The sequence below is a fragment of the Mauremys reevesii genome, linkage group 10 (genome assembly GCF_016161935.1).
Source record: "Mauremys reevesii isolate NIE-2019 linkage group 10, ASM1616193v1, whole genome shotgun sequence".
In the NCBI taxonomy this organism is placed as follows: domain Eukaryota; kingdom Metazoa; phylum Chordata; order Testudines; family Geoemydidae; genus Mauremys; species Mauremys reevesii.
The window spans coordinates 63066760-63083602 of record NC_052632.1 but is presented as its reverse complement, the minus strand read 5'-3'; the positions used below and the strand labels follow the sequence as shown (position 1 = coordinate 63083602).

The window sequence follows — 16843 nt, the reverse complement described above, 5'->3', positions numbered from 1 at the left end:
GTACAGCAGCCCTGCTAAGGGACAGGGCTGGGGACAGCAGAGCAATGCCAGAGGAGCTTCTGGTGTTCTGCTCCTTTCCTCACTGCAGTTCCCAGGAGAACCCTGAACTGCAGAACTCTCCCAGGAACCGCAGCGGGGAAAGGAGCAGCACGAAAGGAGCAGCACGTGAGGCCACAGGAGACTTTTCAGGCCAGGAGCCATGCAATTCAATGCCTGCATAGAAAAAGAATTGTTTGGGAGGCTAAATTGTCACATTACAATTCTCTCCTTAAGGAGATAGTAGAACCTGAGCTTACATTTGTGTTCTGCCTGAACGTAGAGTTGACCACATGGCGTACTGATCTGATGCACAAATGTGCATTTGCAATGTTGATGCAAACAAATCATGGCATAAGCTGCAGTGATTTGAATGCTGCTCATTTTTTATTTTGTTTGGACCTGAACCAAGCATCACGAAAATCCACCCACATCTCATTGTGCAGAAATGTTTGTCATTGCTGCTACTTTCCACTTTGATTATTTTCTCTTAAAACTTTATAAATACTCTTGTTAATAAGTGCAGTGGTCAGAAAGAATCTGAGTAACTGTTTTCTCGCTATAAAAGGACCGTCACCTAATAAAAGCACTACTTTTACTAACCTTATAAATGATAGATTAAAAAAGACAGCGAGCCAACAACTTTTCAGCAGCTATACAAAAAAATCTTTAATGAATCACAAAAATCAATAGGAAAAGTAAAGAATGTTTGTGACCTGTAATATTTATAAGACAATACAGTCGTTGTTTCGTTTATAAAGAGTGCATGGCGCATCCTAATATTAATGAAACAATAACAATTATTCAGAGCAGTGTTTAAAAAAAAAAAAAAGTCTAACAAGCCTTCATCTATAGTGCTTGCAGTGATATCTCCCAATGTAAATGAAGGGCTTTACAGTGCATTAGTGCTTTAAAAAAACTTGTTTATTCATTGACTAGTCCTATTTTCTCAGGTGAGCAGTCACTGCAGCTACGTAGAGAAGAAGGTGAAACCGTGTTCCATCACAGCTAAGCAAAACATTTGTAAAGTGTTTTTTCAAGAACCCCACTCTCTTCTTAGGAACTGTTTCAAAGTTGTAAGTATTACTAAGAATCAATGAGGGAAGGTTTGAACCTCCTAACACCACTCTTCAAAGCTGCATTAATGAATTATGAAAGATTGTAGGGAGGGTGAACATTCCACAGTGTCATTACTTTTAACTATCAGGAGTTTAGTTGAAACTCGTCCTCTGTAGTGATCAGAACAGTATCACAGAAGGACTATCCAAATGTCACACTCTCTTCACCACATAAATACGTTTCTCTGATCTATGAAATGTTACCTTGGCTTGACATTGTAGTTTATCATACTGGTCTAGAATATGGAAATACAGTAGAGCCCTAGAATCAGTCATAATAAAAGATGTATTAATAATGATTTCAGAAAACAGACATGTGGAATGAAAAAAGTCAATTCCTCTGAAGTTCTTGATTTCATTCTTTACAGCAAATTAGGCAAATTAACTGTAAGAGTTATTTTATAGACTATTGATATGGTCTAAATACCTTCCTTTCACCTATGTTAATTCTCATGTGCAGCTGAGGCTGACAACCCAAGACAAGGTTTATTCACATTTCCATATTATCATCAACCTGTTAGAAGAGTTGTGTACTTTGCTTCATGTAACTGAAACATTACGTATAACTCTGTTCATGTTTAAGGTGGACCCTGAACCGTTCTACAGCATGTGCGTGTATGATGCTTGTGACTCCAATGAGTTGAAAGCTGCCTGCAACTTGGCAGCTGCATTTGTCCACTTGTGCAGCAGAAATTTTGTCCCCTTGGAAATTCCTTCTCAATGTGGTAAGTTTCATTTCTGGTCATCCCAAACACTTTACCTGGGATGCCAGACTTAACATACAAATGTTATCTAGTAACGTGGCTATAAGTAACAGAAACACCATTCCACAGTTTTTTGCTTATCTCCACTCAGTTTTGTCCCTCCAGCTTATATTTCGGCCTTTGTTTTTAACTCACTAGAGCAGACACCACCTCTGTTTCTTATTCCCTGCTAGCTGCTTTATTTCCTCTGAATTTGCTGAGTGAAAACATTTTTACAGTATTATAAACTTATTTTTCCCATGTTTTCTAATTCTTTGATCTTTTTGCTTTGTTCCTTTGTTTTTCTTCTGAATAATTTATCTGGATTCATGTTATCAAAAATATATATTTTGTGATTCAAAAAACAAAAATATATATTTTGTGATTCCTTCCACTCTTTTTTAAATGAGATCTGCATTCCTTAGAATTCCAAGATTATCAAAACCACTATTTTAATCTGACCATCAGTTATCTCAGATCCATCTCTCTGCTGCTCTCTCATTAGAATGCTGGGGTAGAAAACTTTCACAGGAGTGATTCTTGGGTTTGTAACCATTTACACGACAAGAGTCCCTGCCAAGATGAAAGAATGTTTGTTACTCTTGAGTAATTTAGAGAAAGATTGGGCCGCTGCTGTAGGTTGATATATCTCCATAGACTTACTCCTGATTTATGCTGGTGTGGAAATTAGAAATTAGAATCAGGCCCATCACCTGATCTAAGTGATGGTGCCCAACAGCATATGGAGTAGCACATTCCATTATTCCATCTATATTCTGGTTACCTTCTTGTTCCATTTCTTCTAAGCAGCTGAATTATAGTGCTAGTTTCCCAGTTGCAAGAGACAACTACTGTTGTTCCCATTTACATTGTATGGAATCATCTGTCCTCTGCCTCCCTACGTTGTAGCTCTAGCGCTGATCCTCAGCCATTGTAAACATAAGTGTGCAATACCAGTAGCTAAATGAAAAGCAATCTGGTTAGGCAGGACTGCAATGTTTTGATACATCTTGTAGTTTAGGGATTTCCATTGATCCCTTTTATTGGTGTCAATTCAGTGTGACATTTGATTGTATTTATTTTATATAGTTTGATTCACTAATTGCCTTTTTATCATCTGAGATTCCTTGCTGCAGATTAAGCCCATTACTACTTGTCCTACCTACAGTAGGCCTAGACCTTTATAACAGACCTTAACATATTTGAAGGTTAGGTTCGCTCCCTCTGGGACACCTGGCATTGGTCACTGTTGGTAGACAGGATACTGGGCTGGATGGCCCTTTGGTTTGACCCAGTATGGCCAGTCTTATGTTCTTATGTAAGGTCCCTCCATCAATTGTCTTTTCTTAAGCTTAAACATGCCCAGGTGTTTCAACCATTCCTCAGAGGTCAGGTTTTCTAAACTTTTATCACTTTCATTGCTGTTCTCTGGACTCTCACCAATTTGTCCACATCTTTCCTAAAGTGTGACACACAGTATGCCGCCTAGGACCTCACCAGTGCCAAGTACAGTAACTCCTCACTTAAAGTCATCCCGGTTAACATTGTTATATTGCTGCTCAATTAGGGAACATACTCATTTAAAGTTGCACAATGCTCCCTTATAACATCATTTGGCAGCCGCCTGCTTTGTCCATTGCTTGCAGGAAGAGCAGCCTGTTGGCGCTAGCTGGTGGGGGCTTGGAACCAGGGTGGACCAGCAGCCCTCCCTCCATCGGCTGCCTGTTACCCTAAGTTCCCTGTGTGGCAGCCGCCCAGCAGGCTACCAGTTGCTGGGCAGTTCAGCTGTCCCTTCCCCCACTGCCATGTGCTCCTCCTGCCCTGTCTTGGAGCTGCTTCCCAGAGCCTCCTGCTTGCTGTGCAGGGGTGGGGGAGGAAGAGGGGGCACTGTCAGGTATCCCCCTGCCCCTCCCCGCTCCTGCCCCCTGCTTACTCCATCTCCATAGAGCAGAGCGGGGACACAACAGGGCTCAGGACAGAGGGAGCTGCTGTCTCAACTTGCTCATCTACTTAAAAAGGCAGTGTACTTAGAGTGAGGTCAGCATACTTAAAGGGGCAATGCACATCTCTCTCTCACACACACGGTGTGCCTCTCTGTGTCTGCCATGCTGTTTCCCCTCCATTCGTGCTGCCTGGTAGAGTGTGAGGCTCCATTAACCACAATGGGTTAACCCTTGAGGGCTCAGCTGATTGCTAGTTCATCATTTAGCAGTATGGCATTCCCTGGGAAATATCCCACCCTCTGACTTCACCACCTCAACCAAGCTCCACAATCATCATTGTTGTGTACCCGTACTAAATTGTTTAAATCTTAGAGAGAGAGAGAGAGAGTGTGTGTGTGTGTGGTGGAAAAAAATTTCCCTGGAACCTAGCCCCCCCGCCCCCTTTACATTAATTCTTATGGGGAAATTGGATTCGCTTCAAGTCACATTTTTCAGAAACATAACTACAACGTTAAGCAAGGAGTTACTGAAGAGTGAGACAATTATCTCCAGTGCCCTGCATTCAACACTCCTGTTAATACTCCCCAGAATATTTGCCTTTTCCACAATTGTAATAGATTATTGATTTATATTCTTTGTGCTTCACAACCCCACAGCTTCTTTTTAGCAGTGTTACCACCTAGCCTATGACACACAATTTTGTAGTTGTACATTTGATTTTTCCTTCCTAAGTGAAGTACTTTGCACTTGTCCTTAATTGAATTTCATCTTGTTGATTTCAGACCAATTCTCCCATTTTCAAGGTCATTTTAAATTGTAATTCTGTCCTCCAAGGTGCTTGCAACCCCTCCCTGTCTGGAATCAACTGCAAATTTATGAGCATACTCACCACTCCGTTATGCAAATCATTAATGAAAATATTCCAAGACCCAGGACTGACCCCTGTGGGATCCCACTAGAAACATCTTCCCACTTTGCCAGCAAACTTTTGATAACTACTGTTTGAGTACGGTCTTTCAACCAGTTGTACATCCACCTTACATTAATTTAATCTAGATCACATTTCATAGTTTGCTTATGAGAATGCCATGTGGGACTGTGTCAAAAGCCTTACTAAACTTACTAATCACACAGCCATTTTATATTAATACTCTGCAGTTTGCTCTCCATTTATGGTCTCTGAAGATTCCAATCACTTAGAAATAAAGTCAGATTGATGGCCAGAGTTATCTTATAATTTGTGTCTATAAATAACATCTGATTTAAAAGAGGAGTAGGGGAAAGACAGGGTGTGGCGTACTCTAAACAAATAGCTACGTTTTAAAATGGCTTTGACTTGCAGGCAAATCCCTGTGCCTGTCTGCTGGGCAGAAGGCTGTGATGGTGCTATGGAAACAGGAAAACTTCCTTCTTTGAGATTTTTATCTTCTACACTATTTCTTTCATACCTAGGTAGCAAGATTATAGGTGTTTTACAAATAATACCTTAGCTAAACAGTCAAATTCCACATTACCTGTATCAATGGATGAGAGTAGGTGTTGTTCTTCCGAGGTGTTCAAACAAGAATGATTTGCCTTTGTCCCTGATGTTTATCCAAGAATAGATGGGGATATCCCCAGTTTCATGGCTAACGTAGCTTGACAGTAGAAAGTTTCTAATCCAGGATGTGATCTATGGCTCCACAATTTTGGCCAACATTACTAGTTTCTAAGGTCCTGTGTACTATGTATTTTATCATATTTAAGCAGCATTCACAGAGCTAATGTACAATTCCATATCATGGTTCTAATACAGTTTTGATGTTAATAGAGAGGCTTCTTCCACTGTACAGGCCCAATTCTGCAAAGCTGCTCCACGTGGGCAGACTGGAAGCCCCATTCAGGTCAGTGGGAGTTCTTGCAAGCACAGGAGACTTCCTGTGAGTAGATATGTGATCAGGGCACATATTTGAAACTATGGTAAGGGCTGTTTTTAAGGCATTTAAATATGACCATTGCTAGCCTAGTTTCTCTCACCAGTGTGGACAGGGACTGTCCCCACCCCCCACCCCAGAAAAAACAAGTTCTACGCTTCTTGAGAGACCGCCTATAGTATGGTTTTATACCAGTTTTAGGAAGACAAAAAAAATCCCACCCACGCTGATCAAAAAAGTGGTGCTAGCAAGCATGAAGTTTAAACACACGAAGATTAGGTTGCCATGAAATTATTTGGAAGTTGGTCTGATGATTTATAGGAGCTTTGTAAATGGTGAATATTGACTTTGTTGTACAAATTTCATCTTTTTTTTTTTTAAATCAGCCAATTTGTGTTAGTAATTCCAAGCACTCATATGCCTGCTGAGCTCATACTCATGGAAACATTTGAAATGCAAGGACAAAGTGAAATGTCAGCAAATAGAGCAAGAGAGAATGAGAACAGTCAGATAGAAATTAATTTAAAGCAGCAATGAGAGTTCTTATTAATACTTTTTAGTATTTATATTAAAGTAGCAGCTAGAGCCCACAATGGAGATTGAGGCCAATTATTATTTGTTTAGCCTCTACGCTGTACTAAGCCCCTGCCAGACATTCAAGAAGAGGTTGATCCTGGCTTTGAAGAGCTCACAATCTAAGGACATACAGACAAGTAGACAGAGGAGTTTTTATACACATCAGTTGTAGATGACAAGGCAGGAGGAGGTCTTTAAGAGGGACTTTAAAATAGGGGCCTTGTGGAGGTATACTGAGTGGTTGTACCCACCCAGGAGGGTGGTGCATGGAAGAAGGCCCAGAGGAGATTAAGCAAGACACTGACAAATGGGTTTTGCCAAGCAAAAGCCCTAGTGGTGGAGTATTCTGTTCTCCTGTAGTATCTGGCAAGCTCAAAATCCTTTCCACAGGTTAAAATATTAAGTCTCACATCATGCCCCTGCAAGATAGGTAAGATACTAGGTGATGTACAAGGTGCAGACACTTCTGGCACAAAATGCAACACGTGTTTAACAGACTGCATCATGCTTTAATACTGACTTTAACATTAAAATAACTGTAACCATAAAAAAATTACTCTTTAATCAGTGTTTAAATATTCAACATTTTCTATTACAAACCATGTCAAATATGATATACAATTGGGGAGTGATGGGCAATACTAAACCCATCATGAGCCTTTCTGAATCTGAGATCTATCCACCTTATAGGAATGAAAGGGTGAGCATCCATATACCTATCAGTAAAAGATGTGAGAATGCTAACAGGCATTCAGTAATATACCTAAAGTCATACATGCATACTGAGTTATGCTGACATGTATTACCAGTACACTCATGCCACTGAATGACCAGGAGGTGGTGCTAACACCAAGTTCAACAGAAAACTTTTGATTTTTGCCTCTTATCTCTGCTGTTCAAACACAGAAAAGCTTCTCTCCAAACACCCTAACAAAGTAAACTGTGATATTAATATAGAACTCAAACCAAGAAAGAAAACAGGTTGTTCTAAAAGTGTCTGTACAATGCACTTACTGAAAACAAGATACCCATTTAAAAAACAAAGCTACTTTTTAATTTTTTTTGCTGGTGAATTTAGGGTTGGTGAAAGGTCTGTGACTGACGTTCTTGCTTTATCCACAGAATAAGTACAGCATGGGCAAGAGCAGCACAAGTTTCCTCACATTGCCCCATAAATGTGCACCAGCTGTGTCTTGGAGGGACTACTCCATTCTCTGCAGAGCCTGACAACAGAGATGCCAATAAGTAGCCATTGAGCAGTGCTTCTTGTAAAGTGAACATCTGTACAAAAATACTGTTGAGTTAAAAAGCAGCAACCTCAAACCTGTAATATCTTTCTTATCCATTCCTGTTAACAAAACAGGCGAATCATTTTTTAAGCATTCTTGTGTTATTGTTTTGCATCAAGTTTTCTTCTTGATTTTTAAATGGGCAATTTATAGCCTCCCCCAGAAACGGTGGCAGGATGCCATCGTGATGGTAAAGCAGCTCCTGTTAATCCTGAACTGGGTCAGATCAGGTCTTTCATATCTCAAACTGGCAGAGGACTATGTCAGAGCCTTTGGGGAGGAGGGTGCAAAATACACATTCTTGCACTTCCTTTTGACTGGCTTAGGGAGCTCTGCAGCTAAAATGCCAGCAGTGCATTGCTATTTCATCTACAGAACATGACAAGAAGAGTAAAACATACAGTGGCCACAGACTGAGGCAGAGCAAAAACCATCACTCAGACCACATAAAATCTTATGATTCTCAGAAGTCACAAGCCCTCCTAGAATATGCCCCTTAAGAGTCACTGGGATTTGACCCTGCTTCTATTCAAACCTGCAGTTTCAGGATTTTAGGTATTAAAAAATGATGCTTGGTCACTAAGCTTCTAACTAGAGTGGGACTAGTGATGATGTAAGTTGCTACTGAAGATTTTAGGACAGTTGATTTGTGAAGTGCTTTTGCCAAAAGGCATTGTGGACATATTTATGCTTCACATAAAGACAGTATTTTAGTATGCCAATGAGACTGGCAAATGGCAAACCGCAGAAAGGCTGCGTAAGGAACATATCAATGCTCTCTCAAGTAAGTGTGTGGTTTAGTCAGACCAGGTGTGCAGTTTGAACACAGTGCAAGAGCCAGGAACTCCTGAGTTCTTAACCGATCTCTATCACAAAGTTTGTGTCAGTTTGGGTAAGTTACATCAGTTCACTTCATTGTACCTCAACAACCATACATATCAATACTGGCCTTCCCTGCAGGGAGATGGAGAGTATCGAGCCCTTTGAAAAATACTAAGTACTCAGTATTTCTAGTGCCCACAACTCATAGTAAACATTTCTGATTTCCTTTATTTACCCCAAAGCACTCAAATTCACATGGGCACAAACATGTACCCTCCCATTCCCCTTCCGAGTCCTAGGCTCTAGAAAAAGAGTCATTGTGTGGACTAGGAAATGGAAAGACTTGAAGGAAACTTATTTCACTAATCACATTGTTGCACAATAAGTTACACAACCACACACAAGTACCACAGACAATACCATAAAACTTGGGACATATTGGCCACAGGCCTAGTCAACAGCAATTCACTGAGCAAAACACAAGGTTGTTGCTGTTTTATAAACATGAAGCAAGGGCAAAAGTTCTGAAAAGAGAGAACTGTTCATTTGCTAACACACTCCAAGTTCAACTTTCTTAGGAACCTGTTTCAGTTTTGAGTTCCCAGAAAAGAACCTGGTTTCAACGACTCAGGCTGGTTTAACGATCTAATGCTATTATAAAATATCCACAAAATCTTTGCAGTATACTTTGTAAGTTGCTTTTCATTACAAAGAAACTCCGAAGTTGCACTACAGTACGCCGCCTAGGACCTCACCAGTGCCAAGTAACCAGGAGGGTGGGGAGGATATAGAGATATTGCTAATTAAATTCAGGACAGCAATATTTAAGTCAACACTGAGTAAAGACTGCTGCTGAGACATACATTTAATGAACATGCACTACTCTCATCTATTGCATGATGTACTTGCCTACTATGAGTAAAAGGTCCTTGAGCCATATTTAGCTGCGATGTAAGTGGTCCAAGTCTCCTGAAGTCAGCAGAGTTGCACTCCCTTACTCAAGGTTTGAATTTGGCCCTTTTCATCAAAACTTTTTACACAATCTAATTCCCATGCATGTCAAGGTGAACTTTGTTTTTCTTCATTCTGAAATGAAATTCAAGTTCTTAGACTAAGAACCACTAAGATGTGAAGGGACCTGCTACAAAACAAATAATAATGGTTGTCTGACAATGTTGACACCGAAGAGAATTTGCTGGCAGGCTACATTTTACAAATGGACTTTTTCCCCAACATTAAAAAAAAAATTAACTCATACTGTCAAAATTCTATACACCTGTCTTGGTTTATCTCACATATAATCAACAAGGTCTCATTTAATACAACCCCTCAGTTATACCCAGGCCTCTGAAGTGACATGGTCTCAAATACTAAACTCAGGGATGGAAGTATGCAGTCCCAAAATTCTAATCCCAGTGCTTTCAACACCCTCCAAGGGGCCTCTGTAAATCTGGAGACAATATTTATTTCAAGATAGAATTGTGAGAAAAAGCATTGCTCAAAGTGAAATACCTGATCTTAAATTCAGTTTGTGGTTTATAGTAAGGCAAAAAGCTTGTTTTCATATGCTCAAAATTAGTTAACATTGTTATTTGATACTGTTGAACTTGTCTCTTTCCCCGCAACCTACAGAGCTACAGTTTATGGATAATATAGTATTTATTTAGGACGCAAGAATTATCACTGAAACTTGACCAAATACAACATTTTTCGGGCAAAAGAGCAGTATCATACACTTGTCCTTTACAGGAAGAGGAAGTAACAAAGGTAAAAATTATATACATTTAACAGTAACTTTAAACACAGAGTGTATATTGGAACACTCTGTCTTTCCAGGGAGAGAGAACTTAATATAAAGATGCATAATTAGGCTGAGGTAATTTTGCTGTGTGATGTGGTGAGAGTACTTAACTTTTTGGACCTGGATAAATCTACTCCCTGTGAGTCTATGTCAAATCTCAGTCTAGTTTACTGGAAGTATAGGTTTTGTTACCAGGCTACTCTTAATATTGTAGAGATGAATGCTGTACCCGCAGAGTTTTAGGCACCAAACTATGCTTACGGTTAGAAAGGACATATGTCTTGTAAACAAAGCAAACTGGATATGGATGTTATTGAAAGAAAAAGCATGGAGCCAAGGTATAATTTCCTTACCATAAACACAATCTAAACAGTATGTACCATATTCTGCCCTCATTCCAGGTATAGAATTCACATTGGGAGCAAGAGTATTATGCAAAATGGAGGACAGAATATAGTACTATGACTGCCTAACCCTACATTCTAACAGCTATAATAATGGAGCTAGTATTCAAATACCCACTATTATTTGGAAAGTTAATGCAGTTTAGTCTGTTGCCATAAAACATTATTGGAGCAGGGAATGAACCATCTCTCTATGATTATCATGAGCATAAAGATCTCTAAATCTTGAATCTCAGTCAAATTCACTGAAGTCAATAGAGCTGTACCCATTTTCTCCAATGGTAAATTTGGTCTCCTGTCCATAACTCTTAAAACTGTTAGTCAAATATCTTAATCCACTAACTATCAAAGTATTCTCCAGATGAGGCTATAACTACTCCTGCCAGTCTAATGCTTTGAGCTGAGGTCCATGTGGTATAAAAGCAAACATTTATGTTTCCAGGTCCTTTAGGCTGCTGACAAAAATACACAGCATCTAAGAAATGTTTCTGTGCAAATCCTCCACCTCAAAGCTCCACATCCTCCTGTGTATAGGATTATCAGAAAGATCTGTCATCTTCACAGCTTGAAGAATAGGCTCTGGACTGCAGGAGTGTACCAAGCCCATCACCATTACATACTTTCCTAGAAAAAAAGAAAACAAAACGCAATTAACACTCAATATTTTCATTATTCTTGCTCAGGAAACAAGATTATTTTATTTTAAATTATTCAATTATTTTGTTTCAAACTTGCCAAAATGTGAAAATGTTAAGAGTCATCAAAGGCTTGATAGGGTGAAGAGCTGAGAATTCTTACCATGTCACAAAATTAGACCATACATTTAAGAAAAAAGATTAGGTATTTGTATGAATAAGAACAGCATCTGCAGTCCCACTAGCTCATATATGGTGGACTATTACATCCTCCTGCTTCAAAGCATAAACTGATCACTAGGTAGGAATTAGGAAGTAATTCCTGCCCTCGTGCAACAATTATACATGCCTTCCACCAGTCCCAATTTTTGCAGGATTTTTTGACCCTAAAACCTCCTGTCCTGGTTGAAGATGCTTGTGTCTCATGGGGCTGACTGGGCTTGGCTTTATGCTCCAGGTGTTATGACCTGGCCCCTGACACTCAGGTGTGGCTGGCCCTCTGACTGTGCAAAATTAGAATGCCATGTGTGACAGGTAACAGCACTATTCATACAAGTTTGGGGGCAGCCAGGCCAATCCTGAGCCATGCTGTGCAATGTGACCCCGTGCGCTAGGGGCCAGGTTGCAGTGCCTGGAGGGGGTAGCTGAGCCTCATCAAGACCTGCTGTTGTGTGGTGAGTGTGGGACAGGCTAACTTTGTAACACTCCATCCAGGGCCTACCCACATTGGGGCAGCAGCCACTTGCGCTGCCAGGGCCTCCTAGGCCAAGGGCATACTTTACCCTCTCGAAATGTTGAAGGTATGATTATGTGCAGTGAGGATCTGGGCCTAAAAGCATCTGGCATAAGCATGGTTGCAGGTTGCCTATCCTCTGCAGTATAACCCCCTTGCATACAGCTGGTGAGTCGCTGTGCGGGCGTGAATCATAGGGCTGAAACCACTATGCTGCTCTGACTCCAGCATGTGTGGGACCCATGGGGTGGGAGTAGACCCTCCCAGGTGTGCATCTGTGCGCGCAGAGGGAACCCCACAAGGCAAATACAGTAGGCCTTCCAGCATGGGGGGGGGAGTACCCACCAAGGAACGGGAGCAGTAAGCCCCGCCCCCGGTTGTGTATGGGGGTCCCCACAAGGCAGGAACAATAAGGCCCGGTGTGTGTGTGTGGGGGGGGGGGTTCCCAAGGGGCAGGAGCAGCAGGGCTCCTCCCCCTGAAGGCGCTGGGGGGGTCCTCCAAGGGGCAGTTAGTGTAGGGAACCCCACGAGGCAGGCACAGCTCCCCCCGCAAATAGCGGTGGACGCAGGGGTCCCCCCGCCGGACAGTCTGGCCCCCCAGGGCGGGAGTACACACCCTCCACGCGGGTCCCCCACACTCCGCCCCCCCCTCCCCGGAGGTACCTGCGCTGAGGCATGGCCGCCCTTTGGGGACCCGCTCCACCCCCACCACCGTGAAGGGGCCGCTCTCGTCCTGCAGCCGGGCCGAGCCGCCCCGGGCGCCCCCGGCCTCCACCGCCAGCACCGTGCCCTGCATCCACACCACCGGCACGGCCAGCGGGCCCCGCCCGGCCTCCTCCCGGCCCAGCAGCCAGGGCCCGCCCGCGGCCCGCCGGCACTGCCGCAGCTGGGCGGCCAGCACCTTCACCGGCGGCCTGCGCGGCTCCCCGGCCATGCTGCACCCAGCGCCGCCCGGCCCGCTTGGGGAGGGGCTCCCGCCACAGGCCCCAATGGCGGGCAGGGGCGTGGGCGGACGCGGGGCTGCCGCAGGGGGCGGAGGAGTGCGCGCGCTCAGGGCTCCCGGGGGCCCAGCCCAGGCTGCCCGGGGGGGACGGGGGGTCGCTAGCACGTGGTTATCCCCAGGGCCCGGCAGCGTCGTGAGGAGAAAGCCCCCGAGCCCAGCCCTTTCCAGCCATGGCTCTCCGGGGTCTCGGCTCTGGGAGCAGGCAGGGGCCCTGCCCGGGCGTTACACGCTAAGGCCTGGCCGCTGCAAGCCGCTATGCACGTGCTTCTCTCGCCTTAGAGAGAGAGAGAGCGGGCGGGCTGCTCGGCCCGTGCTGCCTGCGGTAACAAGCGCCATGGGTAGGGTTCGCAGGAGCCGGGGAGGAGACACACACACCCCCCCCCTCTCTCTCTCCGGTCAGAGGATAAAGGGGGGTGAGCGTTGCAACAAAACTGTTTTAATTTATTGTTTAACCTTTTCCTATTTGCTTTGTTTTTTTACTCTAGCCTACTTGTTGCTTTGATTTTGCTTTTAACCTTGGGAAAAAATAAGCAAGCCATCACCGTCTGTCCATTCTTGCACCATATATCATGCCTTGAAAAAATTGGTGGAGGTCCAGATTATTCTCATTGACACCAGTGTGAGGGAGGATCATATTCTTTGGCTAATAAACTCAGACAATATAAAGACAAGTATTATATATAGTCCAATATATATTTGGGACAAAATTCTTCCCAGTTACAACTTGCAGTACTCCACTGGGGTGGTGGCAAAGTAAAGGAGAAGAGACTATGATCTTTGCTTTTTAAGAAAAAGCGGCCTGAAAAAATTCTTCCAGGACATATGCCTTCACTCACTACCCACCAATCACAGTGTCAGCTGAAATATTAAGCCTCTTTAAATTTTCCCCTCTATTTTTTGTTGCAAATGAAAAGCAGCTTTTCACAAGCAGAAAGAGCAAATTAAAGAAAAGAAAATCACTCTTTTGCCCAGACCAAAAATTCATTGTATTGACAAACAACAACAACATACCCATCAGACAGAAGAGATGGAGTTCTGTCCCAGCCCTTGGTTAATGTTACATAGAAGAGTTGCTTGAGTTTTCCTCACAGTTTCTCTCCCCAAAAGGGCGGGCAAGCCACACTAACTGGTTTTCAAACAACTTTTAAAAGCAGTGATGGAATTCAAAACAACCAAGACTTTCGTCACTGATTTTTTAAAAAAATACTAGCATTAGACAGATGACCTGTAAGTGACTGGAAGATGAGACATGATGCATAAGACCAACCAACATGTGGGCTAAAATGACAACATTTGAATGCCCTAGAAACCCTCAAAACAAATGATTTAGGAAACATTGTTGATGCCAGCCCCAGAACTTCAGAGGAGCATCCCCTGGGGGTTGTGCTAACTACAGCTCTAGAGTCTGTTTGCAGATTCTGTAATACTTTGTGTAGTTCCAGACACTGAAGGTGGGGTCCACAAAATGATTCAGTTGTTACAACATTGAGAGTAATGGTGTCGAACTTCTAGGTGCTTAGAAAATAACAGGAACAACTCTGCAATCCACAAAGCTGAAGTAGGCACCTAGGCTCCCTATACAATGAATGGAAAGAGAGAGGCGCCTAAGAACACTGTCCACAAAAGCCAGAATGCTAGGCAAGGAGCTGCCTGAGCTAGCCAGTGGGAGATGCCATGGACAAGGTTGTGTGATAAGCCCTGGCTCTTTCCTGGAGATAGGTGTCTTATCTCTGCTTAGCAATCCACGAATGGGAACCCACTACCTGGAGTCAGGCAGCTTAGGCACTTAAGTAGTTTCTTGCAAGAATGAGTTCAGCACCTGGCTCACTCCACACAAAATCACCAGAGGAGGCGGTGCCTACCTTATAATTTTTATTCCAATGGTTAGCGTATTCACCTGTGATGTGTAGGACCCAGCTGCAATTCTCCTCCTAGAAGGGGGAGTACTGGAGTACTGTCCTGGATGTATATAAACTGTTCAGGAAGGACAGAAAAGGTGGGGGAGTTGCATTGTATGTAAGAGAGCAGTATGACTGCTCAGCTCCAGTATGAAACTGCAGAAAAACCTGAGAGACTCTGAATTAAGTTTAGAAGTGTGAGCAACAAGGGTGATGTCATGGTGGGAGTCTGCTATAGACAACCAGACCAGGGGGATGAGGTGAACAAAGCTTTCTTCCGGCAACTAACAGAAGTTACTAGATCACAGGCCCTGGTTCTCATGGGAGACTTCAATCACGCTGATATCTGCTGGGAGAGCAATACAGCAGTGCACAGACAATCCAAGAAGTTTTTGGAAAGTGTAGGGGACAATTTCCTGGTGCAAGTGCTGGAGGAACCAACTAGGGGCAGAGCTCTTCTTGATCTGCTGCTTACAAACTGGGAAGACTTAGTAGGGGAAGCAAAAGTGGATGGGAACCTGGGAGGCAGTGACCATGAGATGGTCAAGTTCAGGATCCTGACTCGAGGAAGAAAGGAGAGCAGCAGAATACAGACTCTGGACTTCAGAAAAGCAGACTTTGACTCCCTCGGGGAACTGTTGGGCAGGATCCCCCGGGAGAATAACATGAGGGGGAAAGGAGTCCAGGAGAGCTGGCTGTATATTAAAGAATCCTTATTGATGTTGCAGGAACAAACCATCCCGATGTGTAGAAAGAATAGTAAATATGGCAGGTGATCAGCTTGGCTTAACAGTGAAATCCTTGCTGATCTTAAACACAAAAAAGAAGCTTACGAGAAGTGGAAGATTGGACAAATGACCAGGGAGGAGTATAAAAATATTGTGGAAGGCCAACTCACACTTGGCTAGTTGCAGCTAGCAAGGGATGTTAAGAGTAACAAGAAGGGTTTTGTCAGGTATGTTAGCAACAAGAAGAAAGTCAAGCAAAGTGTGGGCCCCTTACTGAATGAGGGAGGCACCCTAGTGACAGAGGATGTGGAAAAAGCTAATGTACTCAATACTTTTTTTTGTCCCTGTCTTCACGAACAAGGTCAGTTCCCAGCCTACTGCACTGGGCAGCACAGCATGGGGAAGAGGTGACCAGCCCTCTGTGGAGAAAGAAGTGGTTCAGGACTATTTAGAAAAGCTAAGACAAGCACAAGTCCATGGGGCCATATGCGCTGCATCCGAGGGTGCTAAAAGAGTTGGTGGATGTGATTGCAGAGCCATTGGCCATTAGCTTTGAAAACTAATGGCTATCAGGGGAAGTCCCAGATGACTGGGAAAAGGCTAATGTAGTGCCCATCTTTAAAAAAGGGAAGGAGGAGGATCCGGAGAACTACAGGCCGGTCAGTCTCACCTCAGTCCCTGGAAAAATCATGGAGCAGGTCCTCAAGGAACAATTTTGAAGCACTTAGAGGAGAGGAAAGTGATCAGGAACAGTCAGCATGGATTCACCAAGGGCAAGTCATGCCTGACTAACTTAATTGCCTTCTATGATAAGATAACTGGCTCTGTGGATGAGGGGAAAGCAGTGGATGTGTTATTCCTTGTCTTTAGCAATGCTTTTGATATGGTCTCCCACAGTATTCTTGGCAGCAAGTTAAAAAAGTATGGGTTGGATGAACGGACTATAAGGTAGATAGAAAGCTTGCTAGATCATCAGGCTCAACGGGTAGTTGACAGCCGGTATCAAGTGGAGTGCCCCAAGGGTTGATCCTGGTGCCGGTTTTGTTCAATATCTTCATTAATGATCTGGAGAATGGCGTGGATTGGACCCTCAGCAAGTTTGCAGATGACACTAAACTGGGAGGAGTGGTAGATACGCTGGAGGGTAGGGATAGGATTCAGAGGGACCTAGACAAACTATGGCATTGGGCCAAAAGAAATC

At 43.4% G+C, this 16843-nt stretch overlaps 2 protein-coding genes across 2 annotated transcripts in view; one reads left to right on the top strand and one right to left on the bottom strand.

Annotated features, from left to right (window-relative positions):
• The window catches only part of LOC120373771, a 112474-nt gene extending 104811 nt beyond the window's left edge, over positions 1 to 7663 (top strand). Inside the window, exons 57-59 of the mRNA XM_039492613.1 lie at positions 990 to 1112; positions 1738 to 1879; positions 7452 to 7663. Of these exons, the coding sequence (XP_039348547.1) occupies positions 990 to 1112; positions 1738 to 1879; positions 7452 to 7456 (270 nt within the window). The 3' untranslated portion in view covers positions 7457 to 7663. The remainder of the gene's footprint in view (positions 1 to 989; positions 1113 to 1737; positions 1880 to 7451) is intronic.
• A 2222-nt stretch (positions 7664 to 9885) lies between these two features.
• On the bottom strand, positions 9886 to 12966 carry RMI2 (RecQ mediated genome instability 2). Its single transcript, XM_039492611.1, has 2 exons — positions 12677 to 12966; positions 9886 to 11269 (listed from the first exon to the last, which is right to left on the bottom strand). Exons 1-2 carry the CDS (start codon positions 12945 to 12947, stop codon positions 11121 to 11123), a joined length of 420 nt encoding a protein of 139 aa, XP_039348545.1. The 5' UTR covers positions 12948 to 12966; the 3' UTR covers positions 9886 to 11120.
• Between the last annotated feature and the right edge of the window lie 3877 nt (positions 12967 to 16843).